This window comes from Carassius gibelio, chromosome B12, assembly GCF_023724105.1.
Source record: "Carassius gibelio isolate Cgi1373 ecotype wild population from Czech Republic chromosome B12, carGib1.2-hapl.c, whole genome shotgun sequence".
NCBI lineage: Eukaryota > Metazoa > Chordata > Actinopteri > Cypriniformes > Cyprinidae > Carassius > Carassius gibelio.
Window position 1 is genome coordinate 20,774,506 of NC_068407.1, and position 18,753 is coordinate 20,793,258.

General features: G+C 39.3%; 1 protein-coding gene across 2 annotated transcripts in view; it reads left to right on the forward strand.

Annotated features, from left to right (window-relative positions):
• Positions 1-18,753, forward strand: part of pemt (phosphatidylethanolamine N-methyltransferase) — a 64,374-nt gene that overhangs the window by 39,077 nt on the left and 6,544 nt on the right. For both annotated transcript variants that reach the window (XM_052571202.1, XM_052571203.1), the window contains exons 4-5: positions 2,333-2,478; positions 6,712-6,823. In XM_052571202.1, the coding sequence (XP_052427162.1) occupies positions 2,333-2,478; positions 6,712-6,823 (258 nt within the window). The remainder of the gene's footprint in view (positions 1-2,332; positions 2,479-6,711; positions 6,824-18,753) is intronic.

Below are 18,753 nucleotides of genomic sequence, written 5' to 3' on the forward strand. Positions count from 1 at the left end.
TATTGAAATTATGATAGTGTTAAAAACCTATTCCAATATATCAGAATTTTCATTTATTTATTTATTGCCTCCTTTGGGACTGAATTCTGTTGACGAACATGATTATTTACACCTGTTAATGAACCATTGCAGTGTGATAAATTTATTTTGATTGACTGTTGATCACACATCCTAAAGTGAAATTTTATTCAAATAAAATCAGTTTAGTTTGAAAACTTTTCAGAGTAATTTTTATCTTTTTCTCATGTTTTTTTGTTAGAAATAAATGTAGGTTTCAAATATCCGGACTGTTTTTGAGCAATCATACATTAGAAATCAAAGCAATTTATTTAATTTCCACTAAATCCAGTGTGGTTTATATTGGTAATTCCCAGTATGTTCTTAAAAATTACATAAAATTATATATTTAACTTATTTCAGGCGTGAACCAAAAAAAAAACTTTTCAGATTTTTGACCAAAAAATACATCACCCTTGCATCACTCAATTGGTTAGTTACTAGGTGTTTTACACATTATATAATCAAATGTTTTAATGTTCAAAAAAGACACTTTACCTTTAATATGTGTTTTTATCTTTGTTGAAGTGGTCAAATCTTTGTGTAACCGTGACCCAGAAAACAGACATTGCAGTTCTTTCCGTCACACTGACCTTTCTTTCTGTTCTTCTTCTACGTTCTCGAAACCTCTTCATCCCAGACCAGGTGTTTTTCAAAGCCAGTGAAGGTCCAATTATTTGTTTTCAGAGCCTAAAAGAGAGCTGCAGGGATAATAACTCTTCTCCGGCCTGAAAGCTGTTCCCTGCTGATGGTGAGAATTATCCCGGACTGCTGGACGTGTTCGGACGGAGCAGTGGGACACGAGCTCTTTATGAGGCTTTGTTAGGATTCAGCTGGTGCCTTGTTGACCGTCTATTTATGCTGTTTCGGTTTAGCACTGTTTGTTCATTAAAGTGATTTTAAAGGACAGAAACGCCATCTTTGTGCAGACGCTCCAAAACAATATGAATGCTTTTGCTGCATTACTGCAAGTTGTTTACGGCAAAGAAATTAAATTTTGTATTTATTATTTATTTTATTTTTTTTACAGTACAAATGTATAAATGTTCTAAAGATGACTTGAGATGCTGAATCCCGGTTTCTGAAAAAAATGTATCGAAATTAAGTGAATTTATGCTTAAAACAAGAAATAAATAGATCTGTGTTTTTTTTTCCATAATCACTTAATTTGAAAAATATATATATTTTTAATTTAGTTTAAGTAAATATATTTAGATTTAAGAAAATGTTGATATGCTTGTTGGGGGGAAACAGCACAATATGAAACTAAACAATATCTGCCATCGAAGTAAAAAAACAACAAAAAACTTAATTTAAAGCGAAAAAAAGGTTATTTTTAAATCCAGTTAGCAGATATTTGTTATTATAAGTGTAAAGTCACTTATATGAATCTTAAATCTTATCTAAAATAAAAGCATTTTAGCTCATTATGATCAGTTATTTAGTTATTAATTAATTTATAATTGATTGTCCATGTATATTACTAGTTTTTGATGCTTTTATTGTTTTACTATGTAAAGACGCTAAAAATAAATAAAGATATTATTATTAATAGCAATATTTTTATAATTTTTAATAAAATACTGCTATGGTTGTTATTAATAATACATTTTTGTTTTTATATTTAGTTTTATTTTTAAGTCTTTTTTTTTCTGTTTTAGTTTTTTTTTCCTTGGCAGCTAGCTGAAATACAATTAGGTCAGCTTTTATATTTGAGTATATTTCAGATATTTCTATTTTAGGTATTCAATTGCAGTTAAGTATAATAACCCTGCTTGTGGCTCCTTCAGGAGCATATATTATGTCTTAATCTCACATAATCACAGAGATCACAGTAAGTCTGTCTAACATGTGCTGTTAAAACTGATGATGCATCACTGAGAAACCTTTAAAATAACATCATTGCATGCTCTTGGAGAATAATTTCCATCCCGTTTCCATTGGGGTCAGATGAGCTGGAGTTGTCCAGTGTGCACTCAGCTTCATTTCAATCATTCAATCTGACAAACACTCGAGTGACTAAAGCGTCAAAGCAGCCCACATCCAATCTGTATCTTCACACGGGCCAAAGCAGAACCTTCAATCACAGTCTTACCAAAAAAATAAAATCTATCTTTCTGACCCACTTTTGCTTCAGAACATATAATCAATTTACTGTATGTCATTCAGACAAAGAGCTGCAGCAAACAAAGGTTGATTGCAAGGTTATATTTGGACTTCTAGTGGTTTTCACTCACTCTATCTCTTACGTTTGCTCTCTGTGTTTGTCTGTCAGTATTACAGTGGCCATGAAGGCTCACCCTCGCTGGGAGCCGCTGGATAACGCACATGTGTACTACGCAGGAGCAGCTCTCATGGCGCTGGGATCGGTGTTTGTGATCAGCAGCTTCATGGCTCTGGGCATCACTGGCACTTTCTTGGGTAAATCATCCACTCACACTCCTGTTCCACACTTATATATACTCACCTAAAATTCACTCAGCATGCACCAAATGCAAGTAAAAATCAGCATTGGCAAGTTTTTTTTATTTATTTATTTACTTATAATTTAAGGTTTAAATTTTAAAGCAAAGAAAAAAAAACAGCCACCGTGAATATTCGGATTGCAATTGTTATATAAAATATTCTACTACTTCTAATAATAACAATGGTACTACTAATTTTAACAACAACAACAACAACAACAAAGATAGTTATCATGTTCCTACTAATAATAGCAATAACAATGAGGATAATAAAAATGTAAAAACCAAAATTTATTATTATTATTATTACTACTAGTTGTAGTATATACTTTAAATTATAATTTAATATTTAAACTAAAATGCAATTGCATACAAGTTCATGCCTGGAAAGAAAAAAATGATATCTGTTTAATGTTTTTAAAATTTCTGCACACACTACTGCGGTCGGTAAGATTTTCAAAGAAGTCTCTTCTGCTTTTCAAGGCTACATTTTATTTTGATAAAAAATACAGTAAAATTTTTTAATATTATTACCATTTAAAATACCTGTTTCTCTGTGAATCTGTGTTAAAGTGTAATTTATTTCTGTGATGCTCCGCTGTATTTTCAGCATCATTCCTCCAGTCTTCAGTGTCACATGATCTTCAGAAATCAGAATAATATGATGATTTACTGCTCAAGAAACATTTCTGATTATTATCAATGTTGAACACAGTCGTGATGCACAATATTTTTGTGGAAACTGATACATTTGATATATTTTTTTCAAGATTCTTTGATGAATAGAAAGTCCAAAAGAACAGCATTTGTAACATTATAAAAGTCTTTACTGTCTCTTTTGATCAATGTAATGCATCCTTGATGAGAATAAAACCACTACTAAAAAAAAACAAATCATATACACAATCAGTCATCTTTTAGTCCACATCTCCAGGTTTTGTTCCGTGTTTCATCTCTCCCTGATAGGAGGCACGTAATGTTCTGTGATGGTGTTCTAACACACTGTGAGTTTTAGCATTCACACCTCTACAGCTGACCTTATTCTGACCAGGATGTACCTCCAGTTTAGTCCATGTTAAATAAGTGTACATTAGTCAATTAAATAATATATATGTTCTTATGAATTGATTTGAATAATGTAGTAGTAAATGTTGAAGAATTTTTTCAAGTGTGTAGTGACGAATACAAAGCTCCTCTTTCAGCTGTTGATGACCTGCATTATTATTTACATGCATTATCAGATTAGTATATCTTTGTATTTGTGAATGAAATTTGTTTTCATTCATGACAGAGCGGTAAATGCTGTATTTATAAGAGCGATGGCAGGGCTCCCTGATCTTCGAGCTTGTATAACACTCTGAAAAATGAAACCTAAATAGAAGAAACTCGGACAAACAGGTGCATGTTACCGTCAGACTTTTGTCCTAAACTGGGTCAGAGAGAAAGGGGGAAAGGAGGGTTAAAACCCAGATATTGCGGGACTGGTTACATAGTCCTGATGACAAAAGGTGCTCTACTTCTCTGAAGGGCAGCGACTGGAACCAGATCACGAAATCAAACCGGCCTTTTGTTCAGGATACCCTGGAAATGGAGCAAAGCTAGTGAAGTTATGAGTCTTGGACCTGCACATTTGAGTCTTAATCACTTTCGTCCCCGCATGATCATTATTGCAGTACATCGCTGATTCGCTCCCGGCTGAATCGTGATTCTTCATTAAATGTCTGAATTTTAGTAAAACTGATTAGTGTGAAGCAGGAGAGAATCAGTGGCATTCTTGGAAATCTACAGAGTTTGATTTTGATAATTAACATCTCTTCTTCAGCTGCTGGGTTTTTGATGCAACACAGATGGATCTCACGATCTTGTTTGTCTGATTTAGCAGTTGACAGAAATAATTCATATGGAGCCCGATAGAGAAGTTGAATGAAATATCAGTCAATTATAGCAAATATTAGTCAATTAAATGTCATTTTATATATATATATATATATATATATATATATATATATACATATATACGAAATGACAGCAATGTTAAAGTCTAAAGTACAAGATTTTGTTCAGTTTCAACTACAGTATTTCTTCCATTTTATATTTTTGGTTGTGAATAAGAAGCACTTCTTTCAGTACTTAGTGTCTTTCATTCAAACATACCAAAACATTTCAGGAATCTGCATCTGTAATAGCATGTATTTAAACATGTAAATATTTAAACATTTTATGGATCTCAGAGGGGATGTATTTAAACTGCAAATACAGATGTATAAATAGGCCCTGATGTTTTGTTTTTAACAAAATGCTGAAAACTGATATTTGAAATAACTTTTAAAATAAACATTAAATATAGTTGAATTGTGAAATTAAAGCTGCCAGTAGGTGACAGCAAGTGAATGTTAATGAGCGAGTCATTGAGATTCAACCGGTTCATTCAAACAGCTGATTCATTCAGAAACCAATCATTTGACCGTGTTAATGAGTGAATCACTGAATCGTTTATTCAACCGATTCGTTCAAACAGCTGATTCATTCAGAAACAAATCATTTGACCGTGTTGATGAGTGAATCACTGAATCGTTTATTCAACCGATTCGTACAAACAGCTGATTCATTCAGAAACCAATCATTTGACCGCGTTAATGAGTGAATCACTGAATCGTTTATTCAACTGATTCTTACAAACAACTGATTCATTCAGAAACAAATCATTTGACCGTGTTAATGAGTGAATCACTGAATCGAATCATACTGATTCGTACAAACAGCTGATTCATTCAGAAACAAATCATTTGACCGTGTTAATGAATGAATCACTGAATCGTTTATTCAACTGATTCGTTCAAAAAGCTCATTCAATTAGAAGCAAATCATTTGACCGCGTTAATGAGTGAATCACTGAATCGTTTATTCAACTGATTCTTACAAACAACTGATTCATTCAGAAACAAATCATTTGACCATGTTAATGAGTGAATCACTGAATCGTTTATTCAACTGATTCGTTCAAAAAGCTGATTCAATTAGAAGCAAATCATTTGACCGCGTTAATGAGTGAATCACTGAAACGTTTATTCAACTGATTCTTACAAACAACTGATTCATTCAGAAACAAATCATTTGACCATGTTAATGAGTGAATCACTGAATCGTTTATTCAACTGATTCGTTCAAAAAGCTGATTCATTCTATAAGTAAACACTGTCCATTTCTAAGAGACGCAAAACAGTGCTGTGATCTGTTTGGAACTATTTTCATTAGTAAAATTGAGCAAAAAAACTAATTTTCACACATATTAATGTGTGATGAGCACATTGTGTGTCAGCAGTGGCAGCTCTTAAAGTTAGAGAAGCCAGCAAATAATCTAATAACCAGCTGTTGTGATGTCTGTCAAATCAAAGAACAAAAAGAGGAAATCAATAACTTCTGTAACTTTAAGGACTCATCAATATTTTTATTTCGAATTCAGTGTTTGATTAATTCATTCAATTTCTGTATATTTCCTTCTTGTTGAAGGGCACGAGAAAATATGATTTATTATAAGGTGAAGATTGCTTTAAGTTCACTTAAATTATAAGTTATTTTTTAAAGTCTAATAAATGTTCAAATCAATATTATCAGTGATAATGGCTTTCAGTCGTAAAACAGATGCATTAAACAAATATTAAAAATATACTGTCTTTGTTGTTTCTACATTGATTTGAAAATTTAAGGTGGAATTATTGCAAAATAATTGCAAAAAAATTTAATCAATTGATAGCACTAAAATATATACAATAAATGCTGTTGCACACAAAACAACATGCATGTTATCAAATGTTTGTTATGTGCATATGCATGCAATTGTGCACTTATTTCATATATTTTGATATTTTTGATATGCTGAATTGAATCATGACATGTTTCTTTAATTGCAATATATCGAGAGAGAGCAGTCTCTGCAGAATATAAAGATGTTAATTGTGCAGCTATATATTAGGTTGTGTAAGAAGAACAAATAGCAGGGAATATTAAACAAGTATTTATATTCTTGACACTAAATTAAGATGTGCATGATGCCTTCTTTCCTCCAGATGCCGTCTGTGAAAGCAACATGTGACACTCAGGGACATAATTAGCTGCTTCCCTGGAGTTAGTGTCTGAACGATGCATGTGGATTTATTTGATTCCTGATTCTCTTTTTATTCTTAAACAGGGGACTATTTTGGCATCCTCATGGATCACAAGGTGACTGGTTTCCCCTTTAATGTGATGGAGAACCCCATGTACTGGGGCAGCACGGCCAACTACCTGGGCCTGGCCTTAATGTGAGTCTGATCCGCCACACTCCATTCAATAATCATGTTCCCCAACATGATTTAAGAATGATCACATGATTGACATGATTGTCACACGTGCACGTCTCAGTAGAGTCGATTGTTATTTGATCAAGGAGTCGCTCTCCTGGGAATCTCTGTGTCTAAACATTGAGCTTGTTAATAAAGCACACTCCAGAACACCCGTCTCTTTCCTCCATCAGAGAGAGAGAGAGAGCAGACTCTGTGTCTGAGCAAAGCAGATGTTATTGCCCCAATGTGTTTCTCAGGAGCCGTGTGCTGCTATTCCTGTCTGCTCTCGCTCCTAATAACACATACGATCGTCTCGCGGGTTGATAAGCCTCTCTATCGCCAATCAGAAAAGCCGAACGCGCCTCATGCTGAGAAAGATATCAAATTTGAAACTGATGCACACGTTGGGTCTGTTAAGTGTTTGACGCCACCAAGTTTGACGTGTGAACTATTAGTGCATTTATTTATGCAGTTGTGGATGTGGACTTCATAAAACCTTGACAACAGTGACCGGACTGGCAATGGTTTGGTGTCGGTTTCTAACATCGATCAGTCTCTGCCTGAGTGTTTGTACATCAGACAAATGTGGACACGTGTAGCCGTCGACCCTTACATGCTTGTGCCAAGGAAGTAAAACTCTTGTGCCAGCGTCTGTCTGTCAACGTCATGATATGAATCATCAGTCCACCTGCTGAAAGACCCGCAACGCATTCGGGATTAAAGGCTAATTGGTCAGACGGTGAGAGTCACACATTATCAACAAACAAGAAAACAAATAATGATGTAATGTTTTGGTATGAAAATATGATGAAAATGCGCTCTCCCTCAAGCCATCCAAGATTAGGATGAGTTTGTTTCTTCATCAGATTTGGAGAAATGTAGCATTGCATCAGTGTCTCACCAACGGATGCTCTGCAGTGAATGGGTGCCGTCAGAATGAGAGCTGATAAAAACATCCACAGCACTCCAGTCCACCAGTTCATATCTGGAGAAGCTTATAATAACCTCAATAATAACATCAAACCATCAATATCCAGTCATATATTTGTTTAGAGATGTTCTGTATGGTGCTTGATCTTTCTCCTGATTCAGACCAGAACACTTTTACACTGGAGGAAGCCCATTATGGATAATGGATGCATATTTTAGCGATTGTTAAAAGTTATAATGTCGTAATGTAAATACAAGAACAACAACAACAACAACAAAAATATTTCATGGTAACACCCTTTTTTTCTCCTCCTATTTTCTTTGACGTGCCCTTACCTCTGTTGGTTTTTGAAATAAGGATCCCATACCACTCCAAGATTTCTTTTACGTTCTTTATCGTAAGCAAGTTTAAAAAGCTTCTCTGGCTCATTGGAAAATAATAGTGGCACTAAAAGCAACATCAGTTTTATCTGAAAATGTTGAATGTGAATCTGACAAACTTTTATTATGTGGGTTATTGTTTGTATCACGACAAAACCAGATCATAAAAATCACTAAAGGGTTAATGCTATAACGTGACCAAACCCAACTCTAAATCTAACAGTCAGAGCAACCCTGTCATGTTATCTTGCTTCTACAAGTGTTTGAGCTCTTTTATGGTGACTTGTGTTTAACAGACTCGAACCCGAGCGCTTTACATCACAAGTGCAATGCTGCACCAGGTGTGCAACCGAGCAAGTTTACTACTGTACATCAGAAAAGACAAACATGTGCAGCTGGTTATGAGATGCAAACATCAAAAAGTGTTAGTTTACAAATCATGCACTACAGTATAATTCTTTTTTGAGATCATAAATAGTAAACCATATTAAAATATGTCTTTATTAATTGATAATCTGTCCAATTAATTATAATTTGTGTTGTTGTGTTTAATGCCACTATGCTGCTGTTTGTAATGTACTGTAGGTGCGTTTTTGGAGAAATGCGTGTTTTTCCAAAGCCTTTGTTGTTTAAAAGCCTCCTCCACCTCCAGAACATTTCAGTGACCAATGAAAAAAAAACAAGCTAATGCAGTTTCTTCCACTAATCGACGTCAACACAGACGCTCACTGTTAATGTTTCCAAGTCCTCTTACATGTGGTCTAACCTCTGCTCAGGAAGAAGCACGTAGGCACTACGCCAACACACACTTAAACCACCTCTCATGCTGTTCCTCCTCCATCCTCTGCTCTTTTCCATCTACTCTTTGTGCGTTCACTGATAGAGGGACCATCTTAAGCGTCTTTATAGTGCTAGTTTTAATACATGATCTTACAAAGGTGCACAGCTGTATCCACACACACCAGCCACTTTCAAACGGCCGATCATGATCTGTTTTTCTGTGCGCTTCTTTTCTATAAATTCATATGTAGTAGTATATATAAAATATAAATAATACCTGTTAAATGTGTGTCGGTCTTTAAAAATGTCTTGATGAAAGAAACCTCTCATGCTCACCGATTACAGTAAAATTGTGAAATATTATTAGTATTTAAAATAACTGTGTTCTATGTGAATCTGTGTTGAAGTTTAATTTATTTCTGTGATGCACAGCTGTATTTTCAGCATCATTCCTCCAGTCTTCAGTGCCACATGATCTTCAGAAATCAGAAGAATATGATGATTTCTGATTATTATCAATGTTGAAAACAAGATTTTTATGGAAACGGTGATACATTTTATTTTTCAGGATTCTTAAATGTCAAAAGAACAGCAAGTTTGTAACGTTACGAATGTCTTTACTGTCAGTTTCGATCAATTTAACGTGTTCTTGTTGAATAAAATTATTCATTTCTTTCCAAAACAAAAATCTGACCTTCCCGAACTTATTGTAACTAAAACAGATGGAAATCAAAGGATTGAAAAATGATATAATTTATTAGATTTAATACAAGAATCACATGGCTTTCCCCATGTCTTCATATTTCTACCTTTCAGTACTTCCTATCTACCTTCTTTCTATTTTATGCAAATGTCCCTGAAAGTAATTATAAAATTTTTGATTACCCTATGTAACAAAGTTCGTGGGGTGGAAGGAAGAGGACAAAGGGGTCGGCTGGACTGCTGACAGGTTTATTTAAACAAAAAGAACTAAAAAGATTGCAAACACCTAAACGGTGACTTTTATTCTGCCACTTCAACACGGCTTCCGTTTTACTCTTTCCGGTTTCTGTTTCTGGTTCCGGCTCGGGTCAGCAGTCCGTCTCTCTCTCGCTTGCTTCTGTCTCTCCTGGCGTTTTATACTCTCTCCACGCCAATTACTAGAACAAGAAACAGGTGATGATAATTTTTGCCCAAACCACTCACTTACCGCTCTTCTCCTGATTCTCTCTCCCGCTGCAGACTTCGCTAAACCACGCCCCCCCTGCCACATACCCCCACCGCCCGACTCAGGCCGGGGAGCCATCCGGCCTGCAGCCCCCCCCCCATTTCTGGAGAGGAAGTCGGCCACCGCCATCTGAACACCCGGCCTGTGGATCACCTTGAACTTAAAAGGCTGAAGAGCTAGATACCAACGAGTGATCCGCGCGTTGGTATCCTTCATGCGGTGGAGCCACTGCAGCGGAGCGTGGTCCGAACAGAGGGTGAACTCCCGTCCCAGGAGATAATAGCGGAGGGTGAGGACGGCCCATCTGATGGCAAGGCACTCTTTCTCGATGGTGCTGTACTTAGCCTCTCTCTTCGAGAGCTTCCGGCTAATGTACAGCACCGGCCGTTCCTCCTCCTCTATCTCCTGGGACAGGACTGCCCCCAGCCCCCTGTCCGATGCGTCTGTCTGCAACAGAAAAGGGAGAGAAAAATCAGGAGAGTGTAACAACGGCCCGCCACACAGAGCAGCCTTGACCTGAGTAAAGGCCTGCTGACACAGCTCCGTCCACTGGACCGTATCTGGCACCTCCTTTTTAGTAAGGTCAGTCAAAGGGCTGGTGAGGTCCGAATAATTAGGAATAAACCGTCTATAATATCCCGCCAGCCCCAAGAACTGCCTTACCTCCTTTTTGGTCTTGGGACGTGGACAGGTCGCAATAGCGGCTGTCTTATCAATTTGGGGACGCACCTGCCCATGCCCCAAGTGGAAGCCCAGATACCTTACTTCCACACGCCCAATCGCACACTTCTTTGGGTTGGCCGTGAGCCCCGCTCCCCTCAGCGACCTCAGGACAGCCCTCAGATGCTGCATATGCCGCTGCCAATCATTACTAAATATAACTATATCATCTAGGTAGGCAGCCGCATACGCAGCATGGGGCCGCAGAATCCTATCCATGAGGCGCTGAAAGGTAGCTGGGGCCCCGAACAAGCCAAACGGAAGGGTAACAAATTGGTGTAATCCAAACGGCGTTGTGAAAGCTGTCTTTTCTCTGGACAACGGAGACAAGGGGATCTGCCAATAGCCCTTTGTTAAGTCCAATGTCGAATAAAAATGAGCCGTGCCTAGCCGATCAAGCAACTCGTCAACCCGCGGCATTGGATACGCGTCGAATTTCGACACAGCATTCACCTTGCGGTAATCTACACAGAATCGGACTGAGCCGTCCGTTTTCGGAACTAAAACTATCGGGCTCGCCCAGTTACTATTAGATTCTTCTATTACCCCCATGTCAAGCATAGCGCCTAATTCAGCCTGAACCACTTTTCTCTTGTGCTCAGGTAAACGATATGGCCGGCTGCGAACTACCACGCCCGGCTCTGTCTCGATATAGTGCTGAATCAGGTTAGTACGGCCCGGTAGGGGCGAGAAGACGTCGGCGAACTCCGCCTGCAATTTTGTTAGATCAGTGAGTTGGGACGGCGAGAGGTGATCTCCACCTGGAGCCAGGGCGAAGGATTGTGGTTTGATATTCGCCTCTGGCCCGAGATCATCCTCTCCGCCAATCACCGTTGCCAACATCACTGATTCCACCTCATTCCATTTTTTTAGGAGATTGAGGTGGTAGATCTGACGGGAACCGTTCCTATCGGACCGTATTACCTCATAATCGAGATCCCCGACCTGTCGTGCAACCTCAAACGGTCCCTGCCACTTAGCCATTAATTTGGAGCTCGACGTTGGGAGTAATACAAGTACTTTCTCTCCCGGTGCAAATTTGCGTAACCTAGTTCCCCTGTTATAAAGCTGGCTCTGGCGGTCCTGGGCTTGTAACAAATTCTCCATTGATAGCCGCCCCAATGTGTGGAGTTTTGTTCTCAAGTCCAGCACATACTGAATTTCGTTTTTGCCCTGAGATGGTCCCTCCTCCCAAGTTTCTCTCAATACGTCGAGCACCCCCAGGGGCTGGCGTCCATAGAGAAGCTCGAAGGGGGAAAACCCCGTGGAGGCTTGCGGGACCTCTCGCACAGCGAATAACAAGGGCTCTAGCCACCTATCCCAATTTTTGGCATCTTCGTGAACAAACTTACGGATCATGGATTTAAGTGTGCGATTAAATCGTTCGACCAGGCCGTCGGTTTGTGGGTGATAGACGCTAGTTCGAATCGATTTAATGCCCAACAATCCGTACAGTTCGCGTAACGTACGTGACATAAACGCCGTGCCCTGATTTCTTTTGGAACCCCCACCCGGGAGATAAGACGAAACAGGGCATCCGCAACACTTTTAGCGGAAATGTTGCGGAGGGCCACCGCTTCAGGATATCGCGTTGCATAATCAACTATGACTAATGCAAAGCGATGTCCTCGTGCCGATCGCTCTAATGGCCCGATGAGGTCCATACCAATTCTTTCAAAGGGGACCTGCATTAAGGGAAGAGGGCGCAAAAGCGCTTTTGGGGCGGCCGGTGGGTTTACCAACTGACATTCCGGACAAGACGCGCACCACCTGCGCACGTTGTCATGAATGCCCGGCCAAAAGAAACGGGCCATGAGGCGATTTAGTGTTGCGGCCTGTCCCAAATGGCCCGCCATAGGATTAGAATGAGCCGCCTGGAAAAGCATTTCCCTGCGGCCCTTTGGAATTAACAACTGGGTTGTATTCAATTTTGTCCGAGCGTCTTGGGTCACTCTATACAACCGGTCTTTTAAAATGGCAAAATACGGATAGGAGAGTGGGAGGGCAGGTTGGAGAGACTGGCCATCGATGGCGCGGACCTGTTGAAACGCATGTTTCAGTGTCTCATCCTGAGACTGCTCCAGAGGAAAGTCATCACGCTCCGAGAGAATTAGTCTCCCGATTTCGCTCGGTTCCCCTGAAGCAGACCCCAGCGGCCCTGGCTCAGTTTCTCCCACCTGTACCCTCGCGGTCTCCTTCTGTGCCTTATTTCCCCAAGAGGCATCCGCACATAACGACCCCAATAACACCGTAAATGCGGGCCAATTCGTTCCCAAGATTATTGGATGCCGGAGGTGGGGACTAACCGCCACCTCTACACTATGCTTTTGTCCCCGGAATTGAATGCTAATTGGGACAACCGGATACTCCACCACATCCCCGTGTACGCACCGCACCTTAACCACGCGGCTTGTATCCAATGCCCCCGGTTGAATCAGGCTTTGATGGATTGAGGTTTGGTTACACCCTGAATCCACCAAGGCCGGATATGTACCCCCCTTGGGTCCGGGTCCCCGCAACGCCAACAGGCCAGCCCAGACCTACCCGCCGCCCCAGTGGCAGGGAGTGGATTGGAGAATTGGCGCAGAGAGAGCGGAGAAACGGAAGCACTGTCCCCTCCGGCAGCCACAAACCCCGCCCCCCTGGGCGGGGCCCTAGGACTCGCAAAATGGCCTTGGTCAGACCCGCCCCGCCCCCGGACACGAGGAGGGCCGGGTGGACGGGACCTAGGGAGAGGGACAGGGCGAGAGAGAGAGGGGGAAGAGAGAGAAGGAGAGAGAGAGTTAGTAGGTGGGGGTGCGCCGACCCCTGGGCACGCCACCATGTGGTCCTCCGCCAGGTGGATGGCCGAGTCCAGCGACGTGGGGCGGTGGCACTGGACCCACTCGGCCGTCTTTTTGGGAAGCCGAGCGATGAACTGCTCCAGCACCACCAGGTCGACGACATGCTCCACGTCGCTTCCCTCGGCTAGTAGCCACTTGCGGCAGGAGTCCCGGAGCTGCTGGGCCATCGCGAAGGGTCGACCGGCTTCGCCCAAGTCCAGGGACCGGAACCGCTGACGGTGTTGTTCGGGCGACCGGCCGACCCGCTGGATGACGGCCCTCTTTAGGTCATCGAAGACCAGGAGGTTCGCCACCGGAAGTTGTTGGGCGGCCACCTGGGCTTCTCCGGAGAGCAGGGGAATGAGGCGCACCGGCCACTGCTCTCGGGGCCACCCGCAGGCCTCCGCCGACTTCTCAAAAAGCTCCAGGAAGGCCTCCGGATCGTCCTGGGGCCCCATCTTGTGCAGCGGTAGATGCATGGGCGCCGCGGGCGGCCCGGCGGCCTCGGCGCGAACCTCCCGGTCGATCCAGCTCCGGAACCTCTCGCGGTCCTCCTGCTGGGCCTGGACAATGGCCTGGAAACGCCTCTCCTGATCCGTCCTCAGGTCCAGCAGGGCCTGGTGTTGTTCGCGGTGAAGGCCCGCGAGGGAGGCGATGATATCCGCAAGCGGCGTGGCGGCCGGACTTTGCATGGCGGCGGTGACGGTCCTACTTCCTCCCGGGTTTCGGCACCAGTGTAACAAAGTTCGTGGGGTGGAAGGAAGAGGACAAAGGGGTCGGCTGGACTGCTGACAGGTTTATTTAAACAAAAAGAACTAAAAAGATTGCAAACACCTAAACGGTGACTTTTATTCTGCCACTTCAACACGGCTTCCGTTTTACTCTTTCCGGTTTCTGTTTCTGGTTCCGGCTCGGGTCAGCAGTCCGTCTCTCTCTCGCTTGCTTCTGTCTCTCCTGGCGTTTTATACTCTCTCCACGCCAATTACTAGAACAAGAAACAGGTGATGATAATTTTTGCCCAAACCACTCACTTACCGCTCGTCTCTTGATTCTCTCTCCCGCTGCAGACTTCGCTAAACCACGCCCCCCCTGCCACACCCTATTAAAAAAAAATTCTCATTTATTTTATATTACTTTTCAATGAATTAAATGCAATTGCACTTTTGAAAGCAGGAAATGTAAAAAAAAAAACAAACAAAAAAAAGTATTTCACACAGAAATTGCTTGTGAATTTCACAAACAATTACAAAGAAAAAGCAAGTGACGTTGATTAAAAGTAAAGTTTAAGTAGAATTTTTTTGTAAGTAAAACTAATGCAATTGGAGTGATTTTATAAATATGTACATTTATACACATACACACATATATAATTTTCTTTTTCTTTTTTCTTTTTCTTTATATATAGCATTCTCTTCTCACTGTGTGAAATAAACCACACAAATTCCCTACAATCCGCATTTCTATGGGTTTTGCAATCTGGTGAGCTGTGATTAGATTTGGCAGTGCGTGTGGTTTATTTCATCACGCTGGTCCTGACGAGTGTGTGACGTCACACAGGTTTGAGAAGAGAACCTCTGATGACTTTAGCTTTGAGATGCGACAGGAAATGAAGCAGCTCCTTCCCTCCAGCATCGCAGCTCTCATACACAGCACAGATCTCCCAGTGTGGCCTCTTCTGCACTAAACACCTACTGTACATCCCGTCTGATCACCTGCTTATATTAGACGTTCAGTCCTAATAATTGGGTTTGTCTGCAATGTGGTTTCTAGCGTTGTTCTGTCACGGACACACTGTTCTGTTTATTATTATCCGTCCAGATGTTCAGGTTAACTGCAGATTGTGTTCTTGTGTTTGTACTGCTGCATTCACATGCATTAGTGAAAAGAAACTAGTCACTTTCTGTGAAATATCCCACATGTAATGAAGGTGCACTCACACATACTTTTATATCCTTTTCAATAATTCTGTCAAGGGAAACTAACTTGTTTATCTGTTAAAAATATGTAGATATATTTAAACCCTAATGCAAGCTGAATTTAGAAAATATATAGATTATGAATATTTCTTACTGGCAAAAGCAAATCTTTATTAAAAATGGAATCAAAATATCTTGAACTTTTTCTAATGAATTTCAATATTATCTGTTCCCATTTAATGTTATTTTAGATAATATTTGGATATTATTATATCAAATAATATTATTTTTGTATGTTTTTTTTAAATAATTTTTTAAATACCTCCTAACATACCAGCTTAATTAGATTTATATTTACTATTATTTAATATATTATGCTAGTTAATACTTGGTAGTTAATATATGAAATAATATATTACAAATGCTTTATTTTTAACTTCATCTAAAAAAATGTATGAATCATTAATATTTCTTCCTGGCCATCAAATCATAATTTTACTAATTTTCTAATCATGTTGTCCAGAATTGTTATATTATTTGCTATTATTTAATATTATTTTAGATCCTATTAAGCTGTTATTATAGCAAATAATATTATATCAAAGCAAAAAAAAATAACAAATTTGCATTTCGTTTTTTACTTCATCAAAGAAAATGTATGAATTGTGAATATTTCTTACCGTCCATTTTCTTACTGTTCTTGATTTTCGTAATTTTTTTGTGTTTTATTGAATTTTATTATTATTTATTTTTAAATATCTGGCTGTCATTATATCAAATAATATTATAGAATTTTTTTTTTTTCATCTGAGAAAATGTATTAATCATTAACTTTCTTTTGGTCTATCACATCTTAAATTTCTAATCTTGTTATCATTTAAAATTTCGATATTATTTCATATATTATTTTGTAGATATTTAGCTGTCATCATTATGACTTTTCAGCATGCATTAATTAATTTCATTTCTTTATTTTACAGCTTCACCCCTAACTTTGAAACACAATTTGAAAAAGAAAAAACTAAACAAAACATTGATATACTGTAAATTGAGTACATGTGTATAGCACATATGTCATGAATGAACTAATAACATGCGTGCAGTTCTCTCAGAGGTGATTGTAGGATTTCAGCATCAAGGGTCACAAATATATCAGAAATCAGCTCATAAAACATAAGAAAGTCTGCAGATTCTGCTTGTTTTCCAAACCAAGCTGCATCAAATTGACCTACTTCCTGTAGTGATGCACATGGGCTGTTTGTTAGGTAACTTATGAATGAATATGAGCGGACATGAGGAAGTCTTTGAGGAGGTCATTTAAAGCAATTTTGGTCATTATTTTACAGCATCGAGCTCAATCAGCACAGGAATCATAAAAGATGCTGTCTAAATGCTGACAAGAAGCATCTCATAACCATGAAGACTGATCTGATCACTGTTGTCCATGCAGTTACATCCAAAATACTTCAGCCCAAATTTATGATGAATGCATTTGAGTTGCATATACATTTTCCATCCATTTGCTTTCAACATAAAGTAATACATTTACTGTGATTCATTCTGCATTTAAAATATAGATATATTATGTTTTAAAAACACATTTGTTGTATTAGAACTGTTACAGTTTTAATCCCCATAAATCATAAGCAGTGTCTCAGTGTCATCACACTTTACAAGCCCCGCCCACTTCTGTTGACGGACACAGCACTATTAGCAGAGACTCCGCCCATGTTTACCTTCACGCTAGAACATTTAACATTTTGTGAGAAATGGTGAGAAAAATAATTATTTTAAATCAGATCTTAGAATAGTCGTCTCTTTGTCCGCAGAATGCGTTGTAAAAAGTGCATTTTAATTTATTTTTTATTTTATTATATTTAATTTTTGATTATATGACAATTAAACATTTCATTCCTTGTTATCAGCACTGTAATGAGTCTATACGTTTTATTATTATTTATTGCTTATTTGATTGTTTTCTTGCCATTATTATCAATAGTGATTTTCATTACAATAAAAGTTTAAATCAGTATGAATTAAGATACAACAAATAATACAATGATAAATAAATACTTTACATTTCAGATAATATTTAGTTTTATTTTATTCTATTTTTCTAATTCAGTTCACAAAACTAGGGTTAAACGATTCAATCATGAATCTCCAGTTCAGCTGCTCTGTTATGGATCTTGCACACAGCATTCATATGCTATTATTAAAAAGACGTATAGACCACTTTTATGAAAGCCGTTCAGGTTTCTAACGACATGAGGGTGAGATATGATGACAGAAATCTCCTCAAAGCTTCATATTAACCCAGTTTCCAGTCATTACTCCCTCTGTGAGGCTGCAATTAGGTCAAGAATGAACTGTCATTACTATTTAATGCAATGAAGGCTATCGTTTGGTTAATGTGACGTTATACTGCGCCCAGAGGAATGCACACAGAAACCTTCATCAGATGTTCTGCGTGTGATTGGCCAGTAGCTTGTAATTAACCCGAATGCTTGTGGAGGGCATTAATGAACAGCACTTGATGTCTTTCTCTGAAGAAGTCAGATCTTATTAGGAGCATATTTGCATTGAATGAATGTTTCCCAGAAGCTTTTATAATGTTCCTCGGTGCTCGGTTTCACAGCACGAGGAAAAAAGTTCAGTTTGCACTTAATATGAGAAAAAGGAAAAGGTCAAATCATCTGTACTTTCCAGTAAGTGCACTCTCTATTGTCAGAAATATGAGGTTCGGAAATATAAGAAAAGAAAATGTGTGGAACAGATTCCCCTCAGCTTTCCACCGTGAACTTGAGTATTATTAATTATTAAAGTCAAGTCACAGACCTTAATAGAAATCAGTTTTCATGCTTGTTTATATATATGCGTTCACTGCTGAATCACTGGTGAATATTTTCAGCTGTTTAATATTTAAAACATTTCATTGCAAATAACTAGAGGGAGTTAGACGCTGCTCCGAACAGTGTCTCGGAGGCTATAGGCTGCGTAACTGTGTGAGGAACGAGCTAAAGTTGATTAAATCCAGGCTGTAAATGTGAAGTGTGAAGCTGAATGCTAATAATTAACTAGCAGAAACCAGAAGACACCGTCAGAACGAATCAAATCAGAGAAGTGGAGCAGAAATGTGTATATTAGGCCGGC